The sequence below is a fragment of the Epinephelus moara genome, chromosome 17 (assembly GCF_006386435.1).
Source record: "Epinephelus moara isolate mb chromosome 17, YSFRI_EMoa_1.0, whole genome shotgun sequence".
NCBI lineage: Eukaryota > Metazoa > Chordata > Actinopteri > Perciformes > Serranidae > Epinephelus > Epinephelus moara.
The window spans coordinates 19,698,077-19,712,671 of record NC_065522.1 but is presented as its reverse complement, the minus strand read 5'-3'; the positions used below and the strand labels follow the sequence as shown (position 1 = coordinate 19,712,671).

Genomic DNA, 14,595 nt, shown 5'->3' with positions numbered 1-14,595 from the left:
CATTTTCTGGTGGAGGCATCCATTCCTTCTTTCATTCTCATAAACTCAATATCTCAAGAACACCTTGGGGGAATTTCTTCAAATTTGGCACAAACGTCCACCTGGACTCAACAATGAACTGATAGATTTTGGTAATCAAAGATCAAAGGTCACAATGTACTAACCAAATACGTTTTTGGACATAACTCTTAGAATTCATACACTAATTATAACAAAATTGCCACAATTGTCTAAGAAGGTAAAATGATGAAGGGATGACATTATGTATAATATTTTCATATAAACATGTTTTGATTTGATTTGATTTGATTTATTTGAACATGTAAAAAATAAAAATAAAATAAAAATAAGCAATTGAACATTCATCAGAATGTGAAAAATGTTTCGATGCTCGACATTTTCTGGTGGAGGACGCCCAATCCTTCTTTCATATGGTCCCGCACAATGTTAAAAACAAAACCTACACCCTTGCCTACGGTTTGATTGCATCATACAAATCATTGTTTGGCTTTAACAGTCTACAGCTGTATATTTCTGTCCCACCTACTGGGGGTGTGGCATTTGGTTATATTAACTCCAGGCACCTTTCAGGTAGTAGCCTACCGGTCTCAGACACTGAGTACATGACATGTTCCCCAGACTTCAGAGACTCCTTTATCACATGGAAAAAGGTAAGAGAGATTTTAACACCTGCAAACATTTTAAAGTTTCAGTTAGACTAAAAAGATGCATGCTGTTTTAATGTTTGAGGTATACTGTAGTTTTAGTGAAGTCCATAGGCTGTAAATTACCAAATTCTCGGTTTTCACCACATTCAAAATAATATGGTGACTTCAGGTAATGTGGGACAAATAAGTATTGTTATGATTTGATATATGCCTATGCAAAATCAACAGCCAGTCACCACAACTGATCTTGAATTTTTGCTACAACACATCTTGCCAATTAAAATAATGTCTGACATCATCACGGTGGGCTGTGGGCATGTCTTTACAGGAAGTCTGTGCAGGGCAAGCACATATGACATATATGCATGTATGTATGTATGTGTGTGTGTATATATATATATATATGTACATTTAGAAAAATGCTACATTTTAATATAAATGTATTATTATTATCATTATTATTTAGTAAAGCAACAAATATTAATTTATTATTTTTTCTTATTTCTATTGTCTTATGTTGTGAGAAAAGCAATAACACATATTATAGAAGCTATTGTGCACGAATATAAATGGGCTGAGTTGTCAAACACTTTTAAAATCAGCGTTTCCCCACACCAGAGTGATAGGAAAGAGCTTCTGGTCCAGAGACAAAATAGTAAAAGATGCACAATAGACGACAAGTTGATCTTCAGTTGATGGTTTAATAGCGGCGCTGCGGAGAAGGTACAATCTCTCAGTCTGTCACATACATATAGACACTTATATAGTCGGCCAAAACCCACATCTGGAATCGTTATACATTCCTATAACCCATGTGATGTTTTTTTTAAGGGCCCCCCTATGTAACTGATCTGTGGCATCCCGAAAGAAAATCACATCATCCATCAACATCAATACCTTGGGTCTCTGCCCAAACCAGATCCAGATGTGCTGGCTATCAATCAATAAAATTAATACAAACTTGTCACTTCATCCTAACACAGAGCTATTGGGTAAACTTCCTGAAGCTTTTTGTATTCAATACTTTTTCCACAACAATGTATGTATGTGTCTATACAGTATGTATATGTTAGAATTGGGGGTTGGGCATTTAGTTGTTAAAGGGGAACTAACTTTTTTTTCAATCTNTTTAAGTGTGGAAAACATGCAAAAAAGTAAGAAATCAGGAAGGGGGCAAACACTTTTTCACACCACTGTATATGTTAGAATTGGGGGTTGGGCATTTAGTTGTTAAAGGGGAACTAACTTTTTTTTCAATCTGGGCCCTATTTTCCGATCTACTTTTGTCTAAATGAGTGATAGGATGTTCAATATGTGACATTTCTCCAGTACGAACCTAGGGCTGACCTGCCTGCAGCTCGTGAGCATGCGCTATATTAAATAATAGGGCACTCAGACAGCGTCAAACAACGTCAAAATATGTCCACTAAAAGTGCATTTATTTCACACAGATAGGCTCGGATTGTTAGTATAATTATCCGACAACATAACAGAAAGGAGAAATGAACATCTGTCTTTACTTTTAGCTGGATTCGGACATGTTCCTCTGCCTGTTGCTGCTCCCTCTCTCTCCTCGTCCACTCTTCAGTTTCAATGAGCTCTGCCTCCATGTACGTCCGTGTACTCCGTGTTCAAATAAATACGGGCAGTCATCTAATTCAAATGGCTCATCCAGATCCAGTTGGTCAAAATCGGGTAAAATTCGGACATGTTTGTTGTGGCAAGTCAAAACACTAACTCAGAGAGTGAAAGTCTGGCTCTGAAATCTCACGTCTCGCGAGATTCTTCTTCTTCTTCTTTTTTGGTGTTTTATGGCAGTTGGTCTCGTGAGACTTGAGTTGTTGCAGGAAGTTACCGCCAGAGCGAGCTTACAAATGCGACTGGAGTAGTCATGGCTGAATTTTTACCCAATTGTGACCAACTGGATCTGGATGAGCCATTTGAATTTGATGACCATCTGTATTTATTTGAACACGGAGTACGTGGACGTACATGGAGGCAGAGCTCATTGAAGAGGGACGAGGAGAGAGAGGGAGCAGGCAGAGGAAGTGTTTTGACTTGCCACAACAACTATGTCCAATTCCAGCTAAAGGCAAACACAGACGTTCATTTCTCCTTTCCGTTATGTTGTCGGATAATTATCCTAACAATCCGAGCCTATCTGTGTGAAAAAATGCACTTTTAGTGGACGTATTTTGACGTTGTTTGACGCTGTCTGAGTGCCCTATTATTTAATATAGCGCGTGCTCAAAGGCTGCAGGCAGGTCAGCCTTAGGTTCGTCCTGGAGAAATTTCACATATTGAACATCCTATCACTCATTTAGACAAAAGTAGATCAGAAAATAGAGCCCAGGTTGAAAAAAACGTTAGTTCCCCTTTAAGGGTAAGGCCAGGGGTTAATGAATGCATTATGCCAGTGAAGGTCTTCACAATAGAAAAACAATTGTGTGTGAAAGTATCACATTTTATAAATCGATCTGTTTTGTATGTTAAATCAAAATCTATAAAGGTTTAAAAAATCTTTGCTATAAACCCTTTTGCTGTAAGTAAACCGCATGATGTTTGTTGGTGGGCGGGGCTTAGCTGGAGGCAAAACAATTCTCCACAACCATTACCTAGCGCTAGCTAGCAAGTTCTTTTGGCTTGTTCTAGACAGTGGAGGAAGATGATACGATGGCTGTATTCAGAATAGTCATTCAGAGTGTAATTTGGCACAAACTGGACCATTTGTAAATTCAGAGTACTGTCAGAATAATCGGTTATACAGAGCATCGCACTTTAGGAGAAGGGCAGAGCGCACTCTGGGCACTCTGTCTTGGGAGACGGAGCAGCAGAGCATGAGCGGAGTGAATGTGTTATTAACTTAACTGTTCGTTAATTCATACAGTAAAATAACCGCACCAGGTCAGGTCAGGTCTAATGCACTAAAAAGTTAGTGTTACAGAGAAATCCAATATTCCTCTTAATACCTCCCCAGTTTCTGATGAGGTGAACATGATAACCCTTAATACACATAACGTTATTCATCCCTACAACAGTAAATACTTTTCCCCTAACCTGATATGAAGTGTGCGCTGCACATGTGAGCATTTTTGATGATCACCTCCGTCCAGTCCTTTCGTCTTATCGCATTTAACCATAGTTGTCTTTGTTTTTGTTAACGGGCAGTGGCGGCTGGTATGTGATGAAATTTAAGTTTTGAGCCATGACTGCTTTTATTCTGGCTCCCAATAACACAACAAGACGACATTTTAAGATATGTATGGAGCCTACAGCCCTGTGGTGGAGATTCATGCTTTGCCTCCAGCTAACAAACTGATGTCATTGTGAGGTCGGCCCTAAAAGAGTCTGTTGTCTGGTAGCCCAATCATACAGTCCAAGATGGCTAACTTGTCTTTCCAACTTTTTTATCTCTCTTTTTTTTGGGGCATTCATTAAGGTACAGGAAACTGAAAGAGATGGCAAATGGACCGGCCCTGTCCACTGCTAAACGTGGGGAAATATACATTGGAAGCGAAATCACACATTGCATCTCACTTTTGGATATTGTCTATGCAAATCAGTTCGAAGGAAAGATCATAGATCCAAAGGTTGCTGATGAGACCGAGAAAAACTTTTACAGAGGGGCCCCACCCGAATGGTTAAACTTTCACATTAGTGAACAGGCAGTGTCAGATGGCACGGGAACTCCTTTCATCAGACGAGATGGATACGATACACTTGTAGAACAAATTCAGAAACAGAGAAAATTCCCTAGAATATCAGTTGTTAATCTGTTCCACCAGCCAGGATGTGGGGGGACCACGCTGGTCATGAAGGTGTTGTGGGACTTGAGGAAAACCTTCAGAAGCGCTGTTTTAACAGACTCAACCTCAGACATCACAAAAGTTGCAGAGGAGGTGGTCCACCTTTTCACAGCAGGCAGCCGAGGCCACCAGAACACTGTGCTGCTGTTAGTAAATGATGAGCAGATTCTGGAAAATCTGCAAGAGAGCATTATGATGAAGATTGCTGAGCAGAAGATAGTCATCCATATGCCTGTGGTGATTTTACTCAGCTGCGTTAGAAAGGATGAACTTCGACATGGTGACCATGTTTTCCTACAAGATGTACTTTCTGAGACAGAGGAGAAAAAATTCAGTGAGAAAAAGGAAGAACTTTACAGAAGGTTCGGTGATAAATGCAATCAATTCCATGGCTTCAACATAATGCAAACCAGTTTTTCTCAGACTTACATCCATGAAGCATGCTCTGTATTCAAAAACATCAAAAAAGCAAACAGACCAAAGAAGACCCAGCTTGCTGCCTTTCTATCCCTGCTGAATGCCTATGTACCAGGCTCATATCTCCTGGAGTCTCAGTGCCTGGATTTTTTCAAACATGACGACTACATCCATGGAGACTTTTCACTGGAGGATACAATGGAGCCCTTTAGCCAACTCATCATCACCTTCCAACCAGATGGATCTGAAAAGAGGGTCTGCATGGCTCACCCTATGATAGCACAGTGCTGTACTAAATTGATGGCTGAGGCAGGTGTGACCAGAAGTGACACAGCAAGAAACCTCTTGAAGTGTTTGTGCGGAGATGATGTTCCTCCATTTTTGGTTGGTTTTGTCAAAGACATGCTCACCAAAAGAAGACCAAAACCAAAAGACATGAAAACTGAAGAGAACCCAATCAGTAGTGAGGAGATGAAAGAGGAGCCAGAAAGATTTTCAAGACTGATTCTAGATATTCAAAGGACGGTGGACAAGAAACAAAGGATGGAGGACAAGAAACAAAGGATGGAGGACAAGAAACAGTGTGTATCAGTTTTAGAAATGGCTACAACGAAGTTCGATCAAGATCCATTTTTTCCACAAGCACTTGCACGTTTTTATTACATAGAACTACAAGACTACAATCTGGCAGAAATGTGGGCAGAGAGAGCAAAGCAAAGAGATCCCCTCAATTCATTCATTGCGGATACACTGGGCCAAGTCCATAAGAACCATCTGAAGAACATAGAGTGTAATGCCACACCAAGAGAGATTTTGCAGCTGGCCACAAAGGCTATTGAAGCTTTCAAAGATGAAGAACGACTTGCTGAAAATGAACGTGGGACAGACATGAAAGGAGATGGCAAGACCAAAGTCTCAAATGTTTTCAACACCAGGGGGCAGTTTGGTTATCTACAGGTTTGCAACCTTGTGTATTACCTACTTGTCAGTCACAACGAAACTTGGAGAGACGTTCTCACAAAGAATGTGTCCTTGGGCTCTGTCCTTGAAGCACTTGGAGACAACAAACTCTTCAGATTTTACGATCTAATAAACAGCCTCAGAGATGAGGTTGACATAAAATGTGCATTTTTTGACAAATATCTGACTTACTCAAAGCCCAGCAGGAAGAAAGATGATCCCTCATACATTTCCAAAGACACCTCAGAATGCTACAGGAATTATGTCGGAGACTCCCCACTGAAGCATTTCAAACAAAAAGGTGCTGATCTCATCCAGAAGCTTAAACAAAACCAGGTGGACACCTCTGTTGGAGTACTCTCCTGTCTTGACGGAGAATGCACTGAATCAGACCTTAAACAAATAACCACATGGTGGGAAGAACTCTTCCTGCACAAAGATTCAGTAACAGCGCTGGCCAACTGCATCCTCGCAATTCTTCCTTCTAAATGCAGAGAGAGAGAAGAGAGAGAATTTAAACTGCCTCTGATTCCCAAAGATTCACCTGAGCTCCACATGTTAGCCCTCCTCCTGTGCTGGCCTACAGACAGTGAAGACAAACGTGTCATCGACCTCGGGAAATTCATTCTGGGTATGCAACATGCCTACGAACATGCATACAAGATGCACTTTCGATCAAGGTACCTCCGCCCTCTGTTTTTCATTGGAAAAGGTCAAGATTTGGACAGAATTGTTCACAGTAAGGTCCTCGAAAAAATATTTCTTGACTCAAATCAGGAAACAATACAAGATTGGAGCAACAACTGGAGCAACGAGAAGATTTTCCAAGAGCCCAAGGTCCAAGAACACCTTCTCAGAGTGACAGGGGAGGTACGCAACTGTAGAGTCTATGCAACTGTTGATGGTACATTGATTGAGCTGGACGCAAACCTCCAAAACAGCCTCTGGAAACACCGCCAAGTATTTTTTTACCTTGGCTTTACCATCAGAGGACCTGTAGCCTTTGCCATCCAGACAAAACCTGCGGAAAAGGGTAAGAAGGGTATAATGTACTACAGTTTAATCATAATTAAATACCTACCTTGTAGTATTTTCAAAAATTAGTTCCATGTTTAGGTCTAGTTTACTTCTCTGATCTTGAAGAAAATACATAATACTTGTATATTTTAATTATAACATTGAAGAGAAAGGTCTGTAGATTATCAAAAGTAGCTGAGGCATTGATTTTAAAGAGACATTGCTATCAGAGTTGGGTATAACACGTTACAAAGTAACGCGTTAGAGTACTTTGATTACTTTTTGCAGTAACGAGTAACCTAACGCGTTAGTTTGCTGTTTGAGTAATCAAATACTTAAGTACATTTTCAAACAAGACATCAGTTACTTCCGTTACTTTTAGAACGCTGGTCCTTCAGCTCCAAAACAGCAACGACTGTCTTTTGGTTCTAATAACGGAGATAACGTTAAACCTATCAGTCCGAAAGAAGTCATGAAGTTTGTGGCTCGCGTTGTCTACGGTGGAGTCTTAAAAAAAGGTGACTCGCTGACAGACATATTTCAGACTCAGGACTTGCATTATGCCTGGTACACACTACACGACTTTTCTGCCCATTCTGACAGTCACTATGTCACATTACACGATTGTGGAGTCATAAAATCGTGCCGTGACTTGGCCGACAGACATGACACACTGCACGCTGGTACTCACCAATTATCCCCGGTCGTCGTTCACAACGTGTGTGATGTCATCGGGTTATTCTCGTCCTATTTTTATTACTTTTACTATTATTTCAGTCACTGTGTCTGTTCATGTGCCAGCCAACATGTTGTTGTAGTAACGTAGAAAGCGCCAACAGATGGCAGGAGCTACATCTGAAGTATCGTACGCAAACATTCAAGCTACTGTATCCTCCACAACCAAGTTCCTTCAAATGTTTCACAATAAAAGCCTATTTAGAAAATGGAGGGATTCTCTCAGCCAAGGTTATAAGGGGCTTTTAATTTGAAACAAATTCAATGCGATGTGTTAACTGTATGAAGACAACGCCAGCGGATAAAAAGTAAAAATATAAAAACACAGAGGGATTAATAAATAAAGGACCGTCTATAATGTAGTTTGTTTCAGATGAAGTTGGGAGCCTCTGCAGTTGTGGTGAGTAAAAGCCCCGCCGCTATTTGTTAATGTTATTACTTTTTATTACACAGCTCTATTAAATGCTGTATTCTGATTGGTCAGTCGCGGCATTCAGCGGTCTGACCAATCAGTAGCTAGTAGCAACGGTCATTACACAGTTGTTATGTAGCCCAGCGTTGCTAGCGACGCTGCCCTGCAACACTGCAGCTGTCAAACAACTTCCGAGGGGAAAAACAAACAGAAATGGCTGATTTTAACATTTCTTTTAACTTATTTGGAGAGTAGCTACAAGGATTTTGAGGAATGGGATGCTGCTAAAGAAAAAGAAATGGAGAAGGAAAGAAAAAAATCAAGCGAAAAACGGCACAAGGAACTGACACCTGAAGAGCTTCAAGTGATAAGAGGAGGAGAAAGATGAGATAAATACAAAAAAGACAACAAAATGGGCTACTGTACTATACTGTACTGTACTACTACTACTATACTGACGGACTTTCTCTGCCAAAAACAAAAGAACACGGATTTGAATACACACTCGGCACTCATGCTTAATGACATTTTACGCGAGTTTTATGCCCGCTGCGCGTCAGGGTTCTATTCCCCTGTCGGGAGTTATTTTCCCAGTATTCACCTGCTCATTGTACATTATCCCTTACATGTCCAACCGTGAGGATGTACCATTGTTTGCTAGCTTGATGNAAAAATGTAGGCTTAGCGCCCTGTGGTCCATTGCCCAATAGGAAATGTAGAATACTCAAAAGTACTTTAAAAGTGCTTGAGTTACTTTATTCAGGGAGTAACGCAGTAAAGTAACTGGTTACTTTTCAAAAAAGTAATGCAGTTAAGTAAATTGATTACTTTAAAAGTAACCCTTACCCAACTCTGATTGCTATATATATATATATATATATATATATATATATGTGTGTGTGTGTATGTATATATACATATATATATGTTAAATGTTATTTTTCATCGGGCATCACTAATGAATTCCCATTCCATTTTCAGTGATGAGCAGCTCAGAGCCAGAACAAATACAACCTGACCCATCTGTCTCAGCAGATACCACTGGAGGTAAGAAACATGCAAAAATAAAACTTGAAAAATGATATGATGACTTCATATTGAACAACATTGCTACCTTTTGCTCTTTTCATTTCTTTGATTTACAATTCACTTTGTTTGTTTGCTTTGCTGTTATCGTCCTGCCTCAGGTCAGCATTTTGTGGATCGCCATCGGACAGCTCTGATTGAGAGAGTGACGGATACAGGAACCATCCTGGATAAGCTCATGGAAAGGGGGGTGATCTCAGATGAGAAGTATGATGCTGTGAGAGCTTTAAAAACCACTCAAGACCAAATGAAGCACATTCTTCAGTGTTTGGCTTCAGCCAGCACAAGAGGCAAAGACGCTCTCTATGAAATCCTGAAAGGGATGAGAAGTATGAGGCCTCTCATAACTGAGCTTGAAGAATGTGAATAAAGGAACAAAACATAAATGTCAAAGGCAGTGCTGTGCCCTTGGACATTTGACACAAAGGACACTGGACACAATGTTATTCATCAAATGTTTAGCCTCCCCCTTACAGGGTCAAACAGTCGAGCACTTTTAGTAATGGACTTATTAGTCTCTGCTGTGAAAAGAGATGCTACAGGTCATTTATATCAGCTGATCTCCATCAGACACCTCTGATGAAAATAGTGATTTCATTTAAAGGGACCTATTGTGCTCATTTTCAGGTTAATACTTGTATTTTGGGTTTCTGAATATGTTTACAGGCTTTAATGATCAAAAAACACTTTCTTTTCCTCTCTCTGTCTGTGCTGGAACACCTCCATTCACCCAGTATGCAGTGATTGCTCCACCTCTACACTACAGCAACAAAGATTACACGTTTCCCTGACGTTAGCGTGTAGCTTCATGTAGCAGTGTAGGCTATGTAATGCCAACATCTGCATTTGTAGCATGGAGCAGATGTTCATATAAAGAAATCAGTCATGAGCTGACGTCAGCTTGTCTCGAAAGTCGAAAAAAAAAACTCCCACAGGAAACAGAGTATTCAGAAGGCATCATAGGTCTCTTTCAAAGAAATTGAGTTCCTAAAACTTTAATCATTTGCTTGGTATCTATTTTAGTATTTTGTTTTGCTGGGTTTATGGAAAATATGAAGATATGTTTTTGGTGTATTAAGATGACTAAAGGCCATGCAAAATATAAAGAAACAGGTTTTCTCAGTGGAAATATTTTTGATATATATATTTTTTGTACTATCAGTCTTCTTATTCCTTTCTTGTATGTTACATTTTTACACCAAACTAACTCAATGTGATTGTGAAGGTCGCACTTAGGTACGTTTTTAAAGACACAGATTCTGTTAATTAGATTGTATGTGACACTTGTAAATCTTCTGAGAGCAGATTTTATCTTCATTATCGAGCCACAACCTGGGCAGAGCTCAACCTGGTGTGTTTTTTTTTTCTTAAAGAAAGTGTGTAAGGAAGAACACATAGCTTTTATGTTTCACTGTAATGTGCTTGACAAAAGACTTGTAGGATTAATGTAGAGATTTAAGGTTGGTTTGGGTTTTTGTTGTTGTTTGGTTTTGTTTAGTGTAACAGGCAAATCTTTTTAATCCTGTGTCATTTATGTTTTCCTGTGTTACTTCCTGTTATCTTGTTTCTATATTGGCAATATAAAATAAGATTAAGACAAAGACAATTGTCTACATCTTGACTTTTTCACCGTTTCAAATTTAGCATCACTCCGTATAAATTTGTTTTCATCTGTGTAAGGCTTGTTGACACTTTCACTTTCTGTGACTGATGCTTCACTGGTAGAAAAGAAGAAAGCACCCTCACATAAGTTAAAAAAAAAAAAAAAAAAAAAGAAGAAGAAGAAATTCCCAAGCCCATCACAAGACGCAAGGGTAAGGTGGTCACAAGCAGCAGATATTCACCCATATAAGTCAAGACATTCCTGTTTCTGGAGAAGAGAGGAAAAGACAACAGTGGTCAATCAATCAATCAATCAATCAATCAAACTTTATTTATATAGCACATTTTCATACAATAAATTGTAACACAAAGTGTTTCACAGAATAAAAAGACAAATGCCCGTAGATGTAGTCAAGCCAAATCACATCCAGACACAGTCCAAACAGGAGATGCACCCCAGCGCGAGGTGCAAGGACCTGAGAGCACCGAGGAAACGCCATCAGCAAGGAAACACTGGAGGTAAAATATAAGTAAGAAAACCTAAAAATAAAAGTGTTAAAAGAAATAGATAGAATAAGAATAAATAGAAATAAAAATAAAATAAATATATATATATAAAAATACATAATAAAAGTATATAGTTAAATAGAAATAAATTGCTAAATTTCTCTCTCTCTCTCTCTCTCNTTGGGCTTTATAAAATTGATTGATTGATTGATTGATTGATTGATAACTTTAAAAGCATATAAGTTAAATGACTAAAAGTTATCAATAAGAAATAAAGGATTGAAAACATATGACACTGATAAAATGTCTAAAAAAGTTCAATAAATAGATGAGAAATAAGTAAATAAATAAGAATAAACAGATCCGTAAAAATCAACTAAAAGCCAAACTAAAAAGGTAGGTCTTGAGTTTGCCTTTAAAAATATCCATACTCTCTGCTGCCCTCAGATCCTCTGGCAGGCTGTTCCACAGACGTGGGCCGTAATAAGAAAAGGACGCCTCACTGTGGGTTTTAGTTCTAACTTCTGGAATAATTAACAGTCTACTACCAGAGGACCTGAGGGTTCTAGAGGGCTGATAGGTTAAAAGCAAATCTGAAAAATAAGAAGGACCAAGACCATTAAGAACTTTGAAAACTAATAAAAGAATCTTAAAATCAATTCTGAAGCTAACAAGAAGCCAATGCAGAGACTCTAGGATGGGAGTAATGTGTGCTCTCTTTCTGGTCCTTGTCAGAAGTCGAGCGGCTGCATTTTGAACTCGTTGTAATGGTATAATGGTCTTCTTAGGAAGACCAGAAAGAAAAGCATTACAATAATCAATTCCACAGATGATAAAAACATGCACTAGAGTCTCTTCATTGGCATTAGAGAGAAACGGCCTGACTCTGGAAATGTTTTTCGTCAGCATCAAAGTCAGCATCAATTATTACTCCAAGATTTTTTACTTTTTGACATGGTTCCAGAGCCAGTGGTAGTAGTTTTGTATGCAGTTTCTCTCTCTGTGCTTCAGACCCAATAACTAAAAAATCAGTTTTGTCCTGATTGAGCTGTAGAAAGTTCTCTGCCATCCAGCACTTAATATCTAAAATAGAGCTAAAAAGTGCATCAAGTGGCTTTGGGTCATCATGAGACACAGCAATATATAGCTGTGTATCATCAGATGAAATTGTATGCCGTGCCTCCTGATGACCCCTCCAAGTGGCAGCATGTAAAGATTAAAAAGTACTGGACCTAAGATGGAACCTTGGGGGACTCCACAGTCCATCTTATAGCGTTTGGAGGAGCAGTCATCAGTGCCAACATAACATTCCCTGTTTGAAAGATATGAGTCAAACCAGTTAAGAACAGTGCCAGAGTCCAATCATAGTGCGAAGTCTGTTTAAAAGAATTGAGTGGTCTACTGTATCAAAAGCTGCAGTTAAGTCAAGTAGGACAAGTACTGTGACCTTTTTAGTATCCATATTTGACCTAATGTCGTTTACAACCTTGACCAGTGTCGTTTCAGTGCTATGATTGGCCCGAAAACCAATCAGTGGTGTCAGATTCAAAGAGTCAGATTCTAATTATTTGGTTGTATCATCATATTAATGCTCTACCCATCACTTTGCTAGTCTTAGCAACCACTCAAAGCACTTTATAACCCAAGCATTCCAACACAAAGCAATCCTGCATTCACACTGGTGGCCTAGGCTGCCAAGCAAGGTGCCACCTGCCTATCAGATTATCGTAATGCTCAACCTTGTCAGACCTGTTCCCAGTATATTTACCAAACAACCCCACCCAACACTGGCTAAAGCAAGTCATAACATTCTGAATCAAAGGTATGCACACTAATAATGATGCAAATGTCACAATTAAAATTTACTCAGAGAATTGAGTTTCCTTTGAAAATGACATCATTGTTGTGCATTTGAAGATTTAACAATGGTGTTGGCATTCTTGCATGGATGGTGTGATCGCCAACTGTCTGGCACTTTCACTTGACAAATACACATGTGTGTGCTTGTCACATGCAAATGTACCCACCTACCTCGGGTGTGGTGTCTCACTGCATTAATTCCAGTCAGCATGCAGGTTACAATGAATCCACAGTCATAGAACACAAACAGGAGGATGACCCCTCCGCGACATTTGCATCATGAAAAAGCGGAAAAGTGAAAAAGGTAAGAAAAATTTACACTATGAAATGTGATTTTTACTCAACAGTATTGATTTAAGTATTCTATTGAAGTTTTAGTTTATGTAAGTATCACACAAACCATGCTAAGTATTCTTTGTTAAATCATTGTGTAGAAAAATGTGTTTGATAATACTCCATGTTATGGGCAATGAAAGGTGTTCTGAAATGTATGCTGTACCTTTAAACATTCTTACAGTTTTGGGCTATGTTACCCATAAACTCAAATTAAACACTCTAAAGTCCAGTATCATATATTTTATTCTTTTCTGTGTTTTTGCCAATATAGTCTTTTTTATTCAATTATGACTTAACATTTGACCGACATCATGTAGCCTATGTGAATAATTTCCCTACAAGAACCAGTTTCTTTAGTTATGGAGCCAAACCACACACCTCATTTTACTCCTTTCAGGACAGTCGTATATGACAAGGATCTACCAGACATTTTATCCTCATTTGACCAACCTATTGGTTATTTTTGATAGATATTTACATGTTTACGGTGTGCATTTACATGATATAATTAACTGGGACAGTCGATGCTTGGTATTACAGGGTTATTCACAGAGGTGTTAAGTTTTCATCATAGTGACAGCCTATAGAAAGAATGCCAGAAGTTGCACACATAGTTCACACAAGGTATCATGGGGGCTAGGAATAAGGTGGATAGAATAGTTGGTTTATAGTCATAAAATATTTTATTAATAGAATATTTGATTTATAGTTACAGAATATTTGACTGACAGAAGGGCATATATAGCAAATGGCACTTTTTAATTAATGAGAGCTTTTCCTTTGAGCACAGGCATGTTTTCAAGGTGGAGATCACTCATAAGGGCCCATTCGCCACACAACACATTGTTGGAGGGCCCAGTTTCTCCATCCCCCCGTTTACAATGTTTATGTTGTCAAATGTGAAACTACCACTGAACGGATTGGGGGCAGTGCAACCTGACAGGCTTGAATCAGGGCGGAGTCCACCCACCAGAGGAAGTCTCAGTTTGAGGAAGCCACACAACGATGGAAGAGGCAACTGTCAGCTGAAGGTAAAGCCAAGGTTAGTAAAATGTTCTCTACAAGTTTATTTGAAGTTATAAACGTGACTCCGGTAAACCCGAACCGCGTTATTAAACGGACCCCAGGGCTCCAAGCCTCCACACACACACACACACACACACAGACACACACACACACAAAACATAGT

General features: G+C 39.1%; 2 protein-coding genes across 4 annotated transcripts in view; both read left to right on the top strand.

The window, feature by feature from the left end:
• Positions 1-594: 594 nt before the first annotated feature.
• On the top strand, positions 595-10,671 carry LOC126404533 (apoptosis-associated speck-like protein containing a CARD). Of its 2 annotated transcripts, none has more exons than XM_050067812.1 (3): positions 595-671; positions 8,997-9,062; positions 9,203-10,671. In XM_050067812.1, the coding sequence occupies exons 1-3, from the start codon at positions 629-631 to the stop codon at positions 9,469-9,471; spliced, it is 378 nt and encodes a 125-aa protein (XP_049923769.1). In that variant the 5' UTR covers positions 595-628; the 3' UTR covers positions 9,472-10,671. The 2 variants fall into 2 exon arrangements, with proteins under 2 accessions (XP_049923769.1, XP_049923768.1); XM_050067811.1 differs by lacking the exon at positions 595-671 and adding an exon at positions 5,852-6,884.
• Positions 10,672-14,380: 3,709 nt separating this feature from the next.
• LOC126404488 (NACHT, LRR and PYD domains-containing protein 12-like) overlaps positions 14,381-14,595 on the top strand; it is a 59,895-nt gene continuing 59,680 nt past the window's right edge. Inside the window, exon 1 of one of the 2 annotated variants that reach the window (XM_050067731.1) lies at positions 14,381-14,448. The gene's annotated coding sequence lies outside the window, so the exon portion shown is untranslated. The remainder of the gene's footprint in view (positions 14,449-14,595) is intronic. The other variant, XM_050067733.1, reaches the window with a different exon arrangement.

Coding starts and splice junctions, on each gene's coding strand:
- LOC126404533 (XM_050067811.1), top strand. CDS start 6,407: ATGTTAGCCCTCCTCCTGTGCTGGCCTACAGACAGTGAAGACAAACGT. Junction 6,885..8,996: donor GACAAAACCTGCGGAAAAGG/GTAAGAAGGGTA, acceptor TTCCATTTTCAG/TGATGAGCAGCTCAGAGCCA. Junction 9,063..9,202: donor CTCAGCAGATACCACTGGAG/GTAAGAAACATG, acceptor GTCCTGCCTCAG/GTCAGCATTTTGTGGATCGC.